General features: G+C 39.8%; 1 protein-coding gene across 1 annotated transcript; it reads right to left on the reverse strand.

Moving 5' to 3' along the window:
• Window positions 1-4042: 4042 nt before the first annotated feature.
• Window positions 4043-13770, reverse strand: COPS4 (COP9 signalosome subunit 4). Its single transcript, XM_055712700.1, has 10 exons — window positions 13500-13770; window positions 12169-12248; window positions 11231-11382; window positions 9844-9947; window positions 8831-8984; window positions 7549-7699; window positions 7004-7174; window positions 5548-5663; window positions 5119-5203; window positions 4043-4618 (listed from the first exon to the last, which is right to left on the reverse strand). Exons 1-10 carry the CDS (start codon window positions 13571-13573, stop codon window positions 4485-4487), a joined length of 1221 nt encoding a protein of 406 aa, XP_055568675.1. The 5' UTR covers window positions 13574-13770; the 3' UTR covers window positions 4043-4484.
• Window positions 13771-13824: the final 54 nt, after the last annotated feature.

Raw genomic sequence — 13824 nt, forward strand, 5'->3', positions numbered from 1 at the left:
GCAAACCTACCGAAACCTCCTGAATCCCAAGATCAGTCCCACACTGCAATTAAAAACATATTACATATTGTTTTGACTCAGACTGCAATAAAAAGTCTGTTTACTCCCTCATTCTGCATTAAGTGTTTCTTAATTCCTTACACTTTCTACTCTGGTGAAGAGAAAACTTTCTGGTACCAAGTGACCGATTAGTTGAAGTACAACCTAAGCCATGCATGTGGGAAGCAAGCTTTGTAACATGTTTTGAGTACAGGTAAAGCCTCAGAAATCTAAAAGGCCCAGAGACTGATTGGTTTGTTCTTCTGTGCTCGCTATGGATGAACACAGTTTAATCACAAAATAAAACTGGGAACGTGCTGGTACTTTTCCTTAAGAGCCGAGTCCTCTACATTGGTTATGCGTGCTTACATCTCCATCTAGTGGGAAGCTGCTGCTTTTGGCTCCCGCATTAGGTCAGGCCCTGGCTGAAGCAGGAAGGATACCTGGTCTGACAGTGGGACTTGGGCTCAGAGGGGTTACTTCTGCCCTGTTAACATGTTGTTAACTTATCACCAAAGGTCATCTTGGTTTTGAGGCTAAAGATGGCCACATGGGTTTCTCCTCTCAGAAATATTCCGTAGATCTATGTATTGCTTTCCAGAAGTCACTCCTGGCCCACAGGAAGAAAAGATACTCCATTGTGAACACACTCTGGTACGGTTTTTTTTAGAAGTGTCTTCTCCCTTAAGTAGCAGAGTGAAGCAGTAAATGCACTAAATGAGATATGTATGAATGGCCTACAAAGCACACCTCCATCTGCAAAGCGCATGCTCCCAAGAGAAGAGCTGTGTGCAGAAGTCAATGTGACTCACTTTTCAGTATAGAAAAAAGTATTTGTAAGATAATTAAGAACCAGGAGGCTCCCGACTAATATTGACTACGTCCACATCTGTCTTGAAGGGAGAGAAAATTCTTAGCCAGTACCACTTTGAACAAGTTATAAGTAATCTTTCATGAAAACATGTGGTCAAAATACCCTTCATCCTTGACTATTTACGTCACTATTTTGCTCATCCTTTTTTGATGGTCTTGGACTAAAATATCCAAGAATACTCACATAGCTAAGAATAACATTACAATTGAGTCTAAACTCACGTGACAATTTCTTACTGAGTAGGAGTGTAAATATGCTTCGAAACACGATGCCACTCAGTGATCTAGATGTGTAATAAGTATAGCAAGTGTGCATGGTCTGTTTTTTTCCTGTATTACAGAATTTGATTAGATAGCAAGTACTTGCTGCTGTCAAATTATTTGAAAGAGCAGTGATGTGCTGTCACCCTGAGCTTGACATCCTGAAGCCTTGTGAATTCCTTTCTTGAGGGATGTTTGCCTTGTCATCCAACTCTGTTGCTTCTATAAGCAATTCAAGAACTGAAAAGTATGAAAGTAGCTTGGATCCACAGTATGTACCTAGACAGGCGATTGAGTGAACGGAGTTTCCAACAGAATGGAGATAAGAGTATAAAAGCCTCTGAAGACTCAAATGTTTGTCATGTTTAAAAAAAACATCAACAGCAGAAATAGAAAAAGAGTAGCTTAGTCTATTAATTCTGCGAGTGCCAATATCACTAAATGCTTCACTTCTTTTATCAGCCTGTTAAATAAGGTACTTACTAATAGCAAATATAAAATTTGCAGGCTGCTATCCTTCCTATGTTAAAGTTCCAGTACCATGCAAACCCTTGTTGGTTGTTTTTTGTTTGGGAAATGGTGGCTTCCTCTACAACTGTTGCTTTCAAATGCAGATGGTTCTGAAATTGTTTTTTTTCTCCCAGACTGAACAGTGAAATGAGTGAAATCTTGCTAATGAGTATTTTATTGCAATAGGGCTAAATTTCCATTACTGCAAAACTAAAAATTCATCTCCTTGTAGGATTCAACAAGTAAGAGTTTGTGCATCCAATTTAACCCCAAATCCCTAAGTAATGTAAGTTTCATGGGTCACTTAAGTATCCCGGGGGAAAAACAATATTAACAAAGTCAAAACATAAGCAATAATTTCTGGATAAGCCAGGCACTTACTCCATAAAGAAATGAGACAAGGCGTCTGATCCTCTGTAGAACAGTAGTTAACTAAGTTTACACTGCAATTCTCAAGCTGTAATGGTATGACTAGTTAAGGGAATTAGATCTACCACATCATTTGAAGTTTCCATTATAATTATGAAATAACCCACTGGACTTCAATGTCCCTAATCACAAATTTTTGAATGCTTTATTTTTTCTGCTCATACTAATTAGATGACTACTTGAGTAATTATAGATACTATGTATCTAGCTGTCTTACATTGTCTACATATACTTTTTGACATATAGTTGCCTTTGAAGTAATTGGGAGAGTTGAGAGGAAAAAAAGGTCATCTGGAAATAAAAGAAGCAATCCAATGAACAGCCAAAGCGAGTCCTGACACAGCTGCCTTGGAAAAAGTGGTACAGCAAAGATGCGTACAGTGCACCTCAGGACTTGCTTGTGGTCAGTATGGCCTTTATTGCCATCTACTGAAATACCACCATCTTTCCTGCAGCAAATAAATTATTTACTTCTGCTGTGTTAGAGGGTAATGCAGGAGGCTATTTAGTATTACAGATGAACTTTGTGAGTATTGGAGGTGAGCATCCAGAGTGCCAGGCACTGACTAGTGACAGGAGACCCTTACACTGTATTATGTCAGCTCATACTGAAGGACAACAGACACTCAACCTCTGTCTGTAATAAGGATCTGCAAAATCTTCCACCTCTACTCTTCTACAGCAAACTTGTCAAGAGGTGGGCAGCTCCTTCCTGCTCCCACAGCTGCTGTCACCACTCTCTCCCAGAGAAACTCAAGGATGCTACCAACTGGGAGCCATTGTAACTTACTTAGCCAGTTGTTCTGGGACTCAGAAACGTCACCTGCCAGGCTGACAGAAGTCCATACTATTTATGGATGAACTCCTCTTCACTAGGCTCCTGGCTTTTCTAAAAGTCTCAACAGCACTACAAATATAAATGCATAAACATGTTTAAAAAACAAAAAGGCAAAACAAAAATGAAGGCATTTGAGTTGTGAATTAAACCACAACCTTTCACTCTTAAGACATCAACATCCTCTAGATCTTGAGACAAAAAGACTACAATGAACGCAGACTGAAAACTCATTAACAGTATTATTACTTCACTGAAATGAAAAAGGAACTAAGGTAATTCACATTAAAGCTGGAATTACAACCTAAACAAGATCACCTCAAACTGAAACATAATCTCTGGGCAGGAACAGCTATTGATGAAACTCTGACTTGGCTCTCCATTACCAGATGAGCTCTTGATGGAAACCTCTTCAGTCAACTGCACAGTAAGACTCCATGTACAGCTGACAGATTGTAAAGATGGGTATAGTGTACAGCTCCAGACTGACAAACATCAGAAGGGCCACTTTGGCATTTTGTTGCTGGGCATATGCATTTAAAATTAGTCCTGCTTATCACATGAGACCTTCACCTCATCATCCTATCTCATTATGTAAGTAATAGGCACAGTATTCTCCAGCCACTCCAGTTTCACGTGTTTAATTTTTTGTACTGCAGAATACTTACCTGTCAAAAGTCTTTTGTCACACCTCTAGTTCCAAAAAAACACTGGATAATTTTGTAAAATTATCAATTCATGCTGACCTAGAAAATAAAACAAAAAGCATGCTTGGCTTACCTTACTTGGCATGTGCTATGTTCTCAACACTGTCACTATCAGTGCAACAAGCTCTCTTGGGAATGCTGGTCTCTGCCCCATCTCTCAGCACAGATAAGTCTGTACCCTCCCGCACCAGTGCGGGAGAAGGGTCAGTATTTCCTTCAGCTAAGATTTCAGGCTTGCATTTTATAAACAGAGGAGGAGGAAAAAAGGTGGTTTTCATTTAACATTTTTCAGGAGCTGAAACTGACAATTCAGAAAAAAAAAAAACCAACTTACTTCAAGTTATTGCTTAAGTTAAAAAAAAAACCAAACAACAGGCCCCTACAACACTTAAACCAAGTGGCTCATTCCAGGCTTTATTAGAATAATTACAACTAAAAGAAACATGGCACTTACATTTTCACAGCAGAACAAGCACCATAGGAAGTAATGGGCTACAAAGCTATAGCAATATAGTGGAAAAAAAAAAAAAAAGTAAAATTAAATAAACCAAAACCAAAGCTTGCTGCAGACATTACAGCTGCTTTTGCGTGGAAACTACAGCTTTCAGGACAGTAGAGTGCAATGCAGAGGCAGCAACAGCATCATTCTATGCTCAAGAGAACTGGGGGACTGTCACACCAAACACTGTATGACCTAATTCTTAGCCACAGTGAAAGCAGAAGGTAGGGAAATAAAAGTGGGTTATTCATTTGGTTCACAGTCCTACTCAGTTCCCTTCTTCCAGCACAGCAGGCAGTTGACTGCCTCCATTCAGACAACTGCTGCACAGTCACTGAGCCATCTGGGCCTCCATTGCCTGCGCTGTCCATTCTGGGGCTGTCTGACTTATCTTCTCCAGCAGGTTGTTGACCTGGAAACACAGTGACTGAATCTGCTTGTCCCAAGTTGGCAAAGCTTCACGAGCTGCAAAAAAAACACAAAACAACCAGCCCACACAAAAGTTAATTCTTAGCTTCTTAGCAATTTCCATGTCTTTTCAACTGTAACCTTTTCTTCTGCCACTGCCCTCACCTACCTCACAGAGGAAGCCTTCCTTGCAGCTACATCATGCTTATTTCTGTATTCGAAACCTACAATGATTCTGGCTGTCTGTTACAAGCATAAGTCCTGCATTGCAAAGTAGAACTGAACAGAAAACTTCCTGGTGAACCTGTTCCTACAAGTAGACTGCTGGAATAAATTCACATTTTCCTGGGGGTAAGAAAATACATAGCAGGGAGGGTGGGTGAAGTGTGGTCCTCCATTATGGCAAACTCTGCCACCTCCTGATTGCAGCAAGCTCACTTCAGATGGAAGATGGTAAGAAACCAATTTCTTTATCCTGTAAGGCAGCAAACTGAAAAAGCTCACTCTGAATAGTGCTAAAAAATAACATACAGAAATATTACTGTGGTCAAACTTACTCTCAAAATGAACAATTCCATCAATTTGATCAATGAATCCATTCATGCGACCCTCAGTTATCATCTGAGAAGCTATTTTTTCTGCCTGAAATAATGAAGAAAGATATTAGAAACTACTTTTATTCCAAAAGAAGTTAAAAATTATTACGACTTGATAGTCCTTGTGGGTTTTTCAACAGCTCCATGCATTGGTAGGGGAGGAACCTACAGACAACAATACAATTATGAAATGATTGGACATACTATCAGTGGCATCTAACTCCACCATTGTTAATTTCACATCATGTACCTTTCCTTGTCATAAGATGTGCTAGATATTTAAACTTCCTCATAGTATGGAAGTTTTCATTATTTCCTAATATTGAACACAGCTGTTTTCTCATGTCTCTGATGCTCCTTGTTTTTACAAAGGAAGTAGAAAACTGATACCTTAGCTGCAGGGATTTCCAGTAATGCTCCAAGCTCTTCAAAAGTAATGTTGTTATAAAGTTTGCTTGCAGATAGTAAGTTGTGTTCAATAACAGCTCTGTCCAGGATACTGGAACCTTAGGGTTAAATGAGAAAAACATCCATTACTGTAAGATTGAAATACTTGGTTTATGTTGTAGAGGAGACTTTTTTTCCCCCCAAGGGGGAAAGTGAGCAGAAGGTATGCCACAGAGAGGAAAGTGAAAAAAAAAAAAAAAGAAATGGATGGCATGTGGTTGACTTTAGAGACAAGTAGCTTAAACCCTTTTATTTAATTTCTAGAATAATCAAGTGGAGCCTTTGGTTTTGCCAGAAGACTCAGCACCCGAACTGAGGGAGTTTGACCTCCTGTGATCAGCTCCTAGCTTGACAAATGGAAAGATCATTGCTGGGTTTTTTTTTTTAATTCATTACAGCTCTTAGGGGTACAATTAACCTCTCTTATGGTGCTTGTACGGTGATAAACCCTCATCTAATCTCTCTCTTCTTGATTTAATGGTTTAACTCATTTGCCTCAACTTCCAGTTGAAGATAAGCATATTATTAAATACCAACTAACTTGCATTCTTTAACTTATATGGACAAAAAGAACAGGTTATAAATAAAGAACAAACTGACCCAAGGAAAGGGCTGCAGCTTATTTTTAGTAAGTACCTTTAACCAGTTTTCACCTCTGTGATTACACAGTTGTTTAGCTGCCCTTAAGTAATGAGGATTGTTCACTAGGAAGGTTTTCCTGATTAAGAGGTATTTCACGTTTATGTATTTTTCCACTTCAATATTTATTCTAATCTAGGAAATAGAGACCAGTGTGTTTAGGATTCCAGTGAAGTCATTACTTCACATTACTTCTCACTTTTCAGAGGTTCCAGGAAGAACAGAGCTAGTAAGATGTCAGCAAGAAGGACCAGAAAACAATTTGGAGATACTGTGAGGTCCAAGTCATCCCTTCACTATCTGCCATCTTCCTGTCAAGTCAGGAAGCAGTTCAAATAAATTTATCATCCACACAGACCACTGACAGCCTACATGCAAGTCACATATTTCTAGGCACCCTATTTGTAACAGTGCCTTAGAACTGGAGAAGCTCAAAAGGACAGACTCAAAGTATGAGGCAAAGTTAGAAGTACTTGCAGGTTGTCAGTGAAGAAGACCGTACATGGACACAGAAACATTTTTAGACATTATCTTCCACATGAGTATTTCAAAACCTTAATAGCCAATCAGAAAGATTCACTATGGCTAAGAAGCTTTACTATTAAGCTACACTCATGAGGGTAATATGCTGGGAAATAATTTTAAAATAATCATATAAGCAAGACTAAATTATTTTCCATCACATTTCTTGACTGCATTGGGCAAGTCTAATTCATGTGGATGAACACCTAGCATTACGAGGCTTTAGAGAAATACATACCATCAGCTGTAGTTGCCTTCTGGTGAGGCATTAGCATAGCTGCAAACTCTTGCAGTTGATTTCCACGGATAATTCTGTCGAGATACATTTTCTCCAAGATCCCATAGGCTGCAAGCTGCTGGCATCTCTCATCCTTGAAAAGTGTAGCAAGCATGCGAGAACGCTGTTGTCCTAGGAGAGTAAGGAATCATCCTTATAAGCAATCAACAAATCATTGAGTCTTTAAACAACAGAAAGTTATAATCTTTTTTTTTTTCTCAATACATGCAATTAACCAACAAAGCTTTACCAAAGGAGCTCAGCTGTGTTCAGTTCCAAAATACTGTTTGCTACTGACTCTTTTGCACCTTTAGCCAAGATGCCACCTTATCACTAGCAAAGACACAGAATTAATCCAACTCTGAGTTAACAGTATGCCAACAGGTAATTTTGACATCACATTTGCAATTCTGAATCCCTCCCCACAAGTAATCCAGCAGCTGACTTGCTTCAGGGTATATGAAATACATTGGGTCTTTTACACAAAAACATAATGTGTATTTTACCTGCTGATGCCAAAATAGTACAGTGCAAAGCATGCTTTAGTGCCTCCAGTCGCTCAGTTTCATGGACTATGCTCTTATAGGAGAGCTCATTGTATCTTTGGGCAGCCTCAATGAACTTTCTTCTGTAATCAAGAACTCGAGCATAGCAAACCTAGAAAGAATGTCTGTTTCAGAAAAGAAAACTAACAGGGGTGGTTGCATAATACAGGTGTGTATAAATTGCCCCATTATCAAGTGACAACTCCCATAAATTTTGCTCTGCTGCATCCTAGGGAAATCTGTGTCTTCAAATAATTAGCTTGACTTGTAAAGCTCTTGCTGAAGTATTATGGAAAGCATTGGAAAGGGCATTTCCCAGCACTAATCACATGTTAAACACTGCAAATATGTAAAGGCCAAAGACTAATGAAATATTGTACAGCTGATATTGTAGCTATGCAAGCTTCCCCTTCACTACCAACACTGACAGCTAGCAGCACTTAGGTAGCAACTTACACATTTCAAGTGTTTGCTTCTCCCTTTCAGAACCACTGGCAGCATTCAATATTTCTTCTCTCCCTTCCTTTGTGCTTTTATAACGCTTACAGAAAATATTTACACTTTCAAATGAGTGCACACTTTAAAACATAGCACAGAGGGGAAGAAAAAAAGAAAAGGGAAAACCAACAAACCAAAACCACCACACCCTGAGCTACAGCTCAGGGCACATCTGCTTTGTGTTGTAAAATTTTAAACACCACCACACCTGATTGGTAATACTGCACTACAGTTATCACTGCTCATCTCAGTTACTAAAATAGTTTGAGAAATGAGTGTACAACTTACGTATACAGTAAACCCACAAATAAGCAGAAAGGTCAACAGTTACTTTACTACTTGAGACTTACAGCTACTTCTATGGATAGGACTTACTATTTAATTATTGGGGGGGGGGCTTCCATTGTCCCCAATATCCAATATTGGATTTTTCTCCCCTCTTAGATTTACAAAGGTGAAGGTAGGTAGTATTTCCAATAATATTTCAGATGTTTTAAAGCCTAAATTTTATTTCCAATCAGTACATTTGGCATTTCAGGAACCTTCACAGACTTAGCACCATATCATAAGGATAGAACTTTTTAATTATTGCTAAGATGTAGCTCTCAAGCTCCCAAAACCATTTAGAAGCTTTTCCCTTTGTCTCTTTCCTCATTATGAAAGTTTTAGTGGCACTGCATAAACACATCTCAATGTGGAATCATCTACCTTCAGAAAGAGAAAGCAATAAAGTAAGTCAGACAACCTTATAATGGATTTGCAGCTGTTCATTAGTTGATTCATTCTGAAGCAAGGAAGCTCGATTAATATAAGCTTCTGCTTGAACTGGGTCATCATCCTCCAGATACAGCCTGGCAATTTTCAGGTAGGTCTCCAGTTTATAATCTACATTGTACTGTCTGTAGAGAAACAGAAAATCAAGTGCTCAGAGTTGCTCCACAACTACCCTTGCTCTTAACTGTTTTAAACATCTATTACAATTATTTAGCACTTGGCAACATTTGTTTTACTCTGCTTTCTTCTTCCCTAATATGAAAATTAGTGCTCTCGGTTTAGAGTAAGGAAATTTGAAATGAATGCTAATATAGAACCAGCTCCTACAACCATCAGCAGAAATAATGCTGTCTACCGAGACACAAATGCGTACTCTAATAATATGCTTTTAGTAGACTGGAATTTGCCTTAAGTGGTGAGCCACTAGAGTTAAGAAGCAAACTTGCACTGGAACAAATAGACACTAAACAGGCAAAACCTACAGCAATTCCTTTATATGCCTACAGAGAAAGGACAGAAAGGACAGCCAGTGAAAAGGAACAGCAAGGTTTCTACACTCAAAGAAAAACCAACACAAAACCACAAACTCACAAACAAAACCTCACAAGAAAACTCAACTGTATTTGTTAGTATCCAATTTCAAACAACGTCTTCATTTTGAACTGTAAAAGTGAACACGTGGAAGAACTGCCACCTTTCAAGAACCTCAGAAGCATTCTGGTAAATAGCCTTCTTGATAGTATTTTATCAACAAGACTAACAGGTAATGCAAAACTTCTGGTGCAGTATTCTGACCCACTGAACTGTTTACCGTAATGTACAGTCATCATACTATACTTTTGTCATCTCGCAGTAGGTTCTGGCCTGAACTATTGAAACTCTGGAAAAATATGCAACCCCAAAATTCTCACTCACTGGTCTAGTTAAGTACAAGGGGAGCAAGTGTATTTAATACCACAGAACTGTGTCTAGCAGAGTACTTACTTTTGCCCTGTTTCTAAAGGGATCCCCACCAATACTTGTGCTGCATTTCTCCAGTCTTCTTCTTTCTCATAGATTGATGCAAGATGTTGCCTTATTGAAGCGACCTAAACAATAATAAAATCAATAGTAAATGCTATGAAAGTTGAATGGTTCTGTATTAACTTTCACAGTATTTGTTTTTGTTCATTAATCCCCTCAACACACCCCAGCTTTACAGACACAGCAACCTGCAAGCATGCAACTCTTCCTGCATGAGGAGTCCTGAGTGAGACTCCTGCATCAAGCTTTAATACCAAGCTTTTTAAATATGAGTGCTGATTTGATGCATTTCCACTTAAACTTGTGACAAGATCAAAGGAGCTTATCTTCAAGGAGCAATAAGTAGTAACCTTTTAGAAAGTTTTTTAAAAGATGAAATAAAGCTTCCAAGAACTGGAGCACCAAGATTCACAAACTATTTCTTGCTGTTATACCTCATATCATGCCCATGAGACATGAACAAGGTGACTTATGATTAGATCCTAACACACACACTTCTACTTTGTAGAGCAGCTGTCAGCAGGTAAAAACATCAGTGCTTATAATCTGGGTTTTGTAAGCAGAAGTGTGGGTAAAAAAAAGAAATCATCTCAAATCTTGGATTTAATTTATGCATAATCCTAATAACATAGGCAAGCATGTTCAGTTAAAGAAACTGAGTAAAGAAACAGTTAAAGAGTAAAAGCTGCTTAAAAAGACAAAAGATAAAGAGAAGCAAATACAAATCATGACACAAACTCCCTTGCTTTTCTTCTTGAATACTAGATCCTAAAGGCTTTTTATATAAATATCTTCTGTAGGAACTCTCAGATCACAGTGAATACTCCTAAAACAAAACCAGGACCTGAACTGAAAAAGAACTGCAGCATGTTGATTAATTAACGATAACTGGGATTCCAAGAAAACATTTTTTCCTGGTAAAATGATTATACTAACACACACACACACATACTTATTTTGAAACAAAAGCTATTTGTCAGAGCTTCTCTCTTTACATAACCTGCCTGTTCCATTAGTTGCGTAAAACAATATAAGGAGTACCAGTCTGTCTCTCAATAGTACCTCCAGTAGCTTAAGCGTTGTTTCATTTTAAGAAGCCATTTTCTGGTAGCAAAGGAATTACATGAACAGCATTCCAATGAAGAGACAAATTCTGTATTCTTCGCATTTCCTAAATACTATGCATTTAGCTCAGGTTTTGCATGTACAGGAATGCAAAATTGGACTCTTAAGTAGGAATATCTGCTTTGAATAGCTTTCTTAAAGATTTAAAATAGTCAGCAGATAAGGGCAAAAAAACCCAAAGCCAAGCCTGCAAACAAAAAACCCCTCATCACGGATCTCTCACCTGCTCTTCAAATGAAATAACTCTAGGCTGTATTTTTTCCAAGGTGAAGTGGTAAATTTCTTTGGCTGTGCTGTCAGGAAGACTTGGAAGATGGGTACAGAAATCTGTCAGCAGCTGACGTGAGATCACTAGACTGACATTCTCATTCACCACTGGTTCAGAGACAACACATGGAAGAAAAAACAAGATGGATGCAATGCTTCTCAGTGCCTTCACTGTAAGTGATTATTTACTTTTATATTAAATTTTAATATTTCAAGGTTTTAAATCCGTATCCAAGCAAAGGGTGGGGTTTTTTTCTTTGTTTTTAAAAGGTGATTTTTTTTCTCTCAGAAACTGTTTGTTTACACTAGAGGTCACCAGAGTTCTAACCCCTCATAGATAATAATGAATTTCTCACTTTGATTTACAGTTGAGAGAGATGTTACCTTCTGAATCACTTTTCTGTTTCTGAAAGATCTTGGACAAAGTAGAACTTCAGGCCAAAGTTCACTAAGTTAAGAATAAACTTTCAAAAAATACAACCATTTATACATGTATTCAATAAACCAAATATCCAATACAACACAAAAAAAACCCTAACCATTTATTCTTAACAATTTTTCAAGCAAACTCAAGATGGGAGAAGGACGTTGTTAGTTTAAGTATTGCTTGGCATTCAGTATCAATTTTAGCATTCAACAGAGAATACTTTTTCACCTTCCATCACTGTCACATCGACAGGTTGGAAAGTTATAATAACTAACAAAGCTTACAAGTCCATTCTCCTATACCTTCTGAATGTGGCAACAATGGTTCCTCTTCTAGTTGTTTTTGAGTTCCAACAGGATCAACATATCATGTCTTTATGTAGCCTCACATAGAACTAAGAAATACGTAATCCCACAGACCTCTGACCTTCACTCAAGTGTGCAACCAATTATACCAAATGCACTTACTTGCTTCCACAAAAGCTTTCAAAGCTTCAAGTTGTTCTACACCTGACAGCTGAATAGCTTTTTCCAATATTTGACGATACCTGTCCACAGATTTAAAAATAAATAAATAAATAAATAGAAATCACTCAAAAGACACATTTTTTCACTAACACTGTTTGTTTCTCTGCTTACTTTCTATGTCAAAGTCCTAACTTTGCTTGTATTTTCTATACCTTTAAGGTGGCAATTTTCCAGTGTTTGTACTCAAATGTAAGAAGATTCACCTCAAGTTGGTATCTGGCTCTTTTTAAATCCCAGGACTAGATTCTCAAATAACATAGCTCACCATTTTGTTATCTGTGAATACATGTGCAATTCTGAAGGTTTAAAAAAAAAATCCACATCCCTAGGATAGTGCACAGAAAAAGTAATTAAAACTATCACTCATGGATTAATAAAGTTAGTCAAATGTGCAAAATGCCTTATTCAATGAGAATGAGAACAGTGTTGGGAGCGGAAGATAAACAGAATGTTATGGCCACTTGACATGAGCACTGGCACAGCTGTTTTTAAGTGTTAATTTCTGCAAAAATATCAACTCCCGTTTTCACGCTTCATAAACCTAACTAAACTTGGCCTGGGCCACAACCTCAGTGTGCGCAACACCGATGAAGTATTACAATCATACTGAAGCCACATTTTGAGGGGATTATTTCCAAACTTTTACACGACGCTCCTTCAAGTGAAGCAATTCCTCTAGAAAACAAGCAACGGGACTGGAACTTGCAGAATTTCAGTTGACTGACCGACATCTGACTGAAGCCTCGCGGGAGAGAAAAATCTATGTGACACATTGCACCGCGAGTAGCTCAAACCCTAAGGTTTGCCCTCCAAAATACCCACCTATAGAAAATATAGAACAATAATAACGATGGTGGAGTTAGTGACGCATCTACAGCAGTCGAGAAAAACTAATTTCCCCGCCTCACCATCCCCGCGGGGCCGGCGGGCAGGCAGCGGGGCGCTGAGGGGCGGCGGGCAGGCGTGAGGGAGCCCCGGCGGAGGGCCCAGGCCCCGGGCGGCTGCCTGCGCCAGGGCACCGCCCGCACACTGCAAGCCGCCGTTAGCGACGGCGGAGAAACAAATAAATAAAAAACTGACAGAACCACCTGGTGAAATCTTTCCTCCCGCCTTCTTTTTACTTAAAAAAAAAAAAAAAAAGCGCGGCCATTGGGAAGAGCCGCCTCGCCCTTTGAGGCGAGTATGCGTGCCAGGGATACTGTGGTGGGGTCCGCCACCTCCCCCGCCCCAACGGCCGCTCATCCGCCTCGTCCCACCACGGCGGTACTCACTTGCCCGCCAGGTCCTTGTGAGAGCCGCTGGAGTTCATCAGCTGCGCCAGGTCCTGCCTCACCGCGGCCGCCATCTTCACCCACCCGCCGCCGTCCCCCTGGCCGCCGCAGACCTCCTCCTACCATAGAGAGCCGCGCCGCGGGAAGGCTAGAGGGGCGGCCGCGCGGCGGGGTCACGTGGGCGGGGAGCGCCCGCGCGGGCAGAGCCCGGCCGCGGAGATAACGCCCGGGCAGGCGCCCCGGGGCCGCAGGGCGGCACGCGCAGGGAGCGAAATACAGGCGTCTGCAGCCGCGCGTGCGTGTGGGTGGGCGCGCGCACCGGCAG

This window comes from Falco cherrug, chromosome 1, assembly GCF_023634085.1.
Source record: "Falco cherrug isolate bFalChe1 chromosome 1, bFalChe1.pri, whole genome shotgun sequence".
Taxonomy (NCBI): domain Eukaryota; kingdom Metazoa; phylum Chordata; class Aves; order Falconiformes; family Falconidae; genus Falco; species Falco cherrug.

Bases quoted from the DNA above. Each gene is read 5' to 3' on its own strand.
- COPS4 (XM_055712700.1), bottom strand. From the start codon at position 13,573: ATGGCGGCCGCGGTGAGGCAGGACCTGGCGCAGCTGATGAACTCCAGC. The intron at 9,948-11,230 runs GTGAGAGATCCG...ATTATTGTTTAG, and splicing joins TTATTTCATTTGAAGAGCAG to GTCGCTTCAATAAGGCAACA. The intron at 7,175-7,548 runs GTAAAATACACA...TTACTCTCCTAG, and splicing joins TACTATTTTGGCATCAGCAG to GACAACAGCGTTCTCGCATG.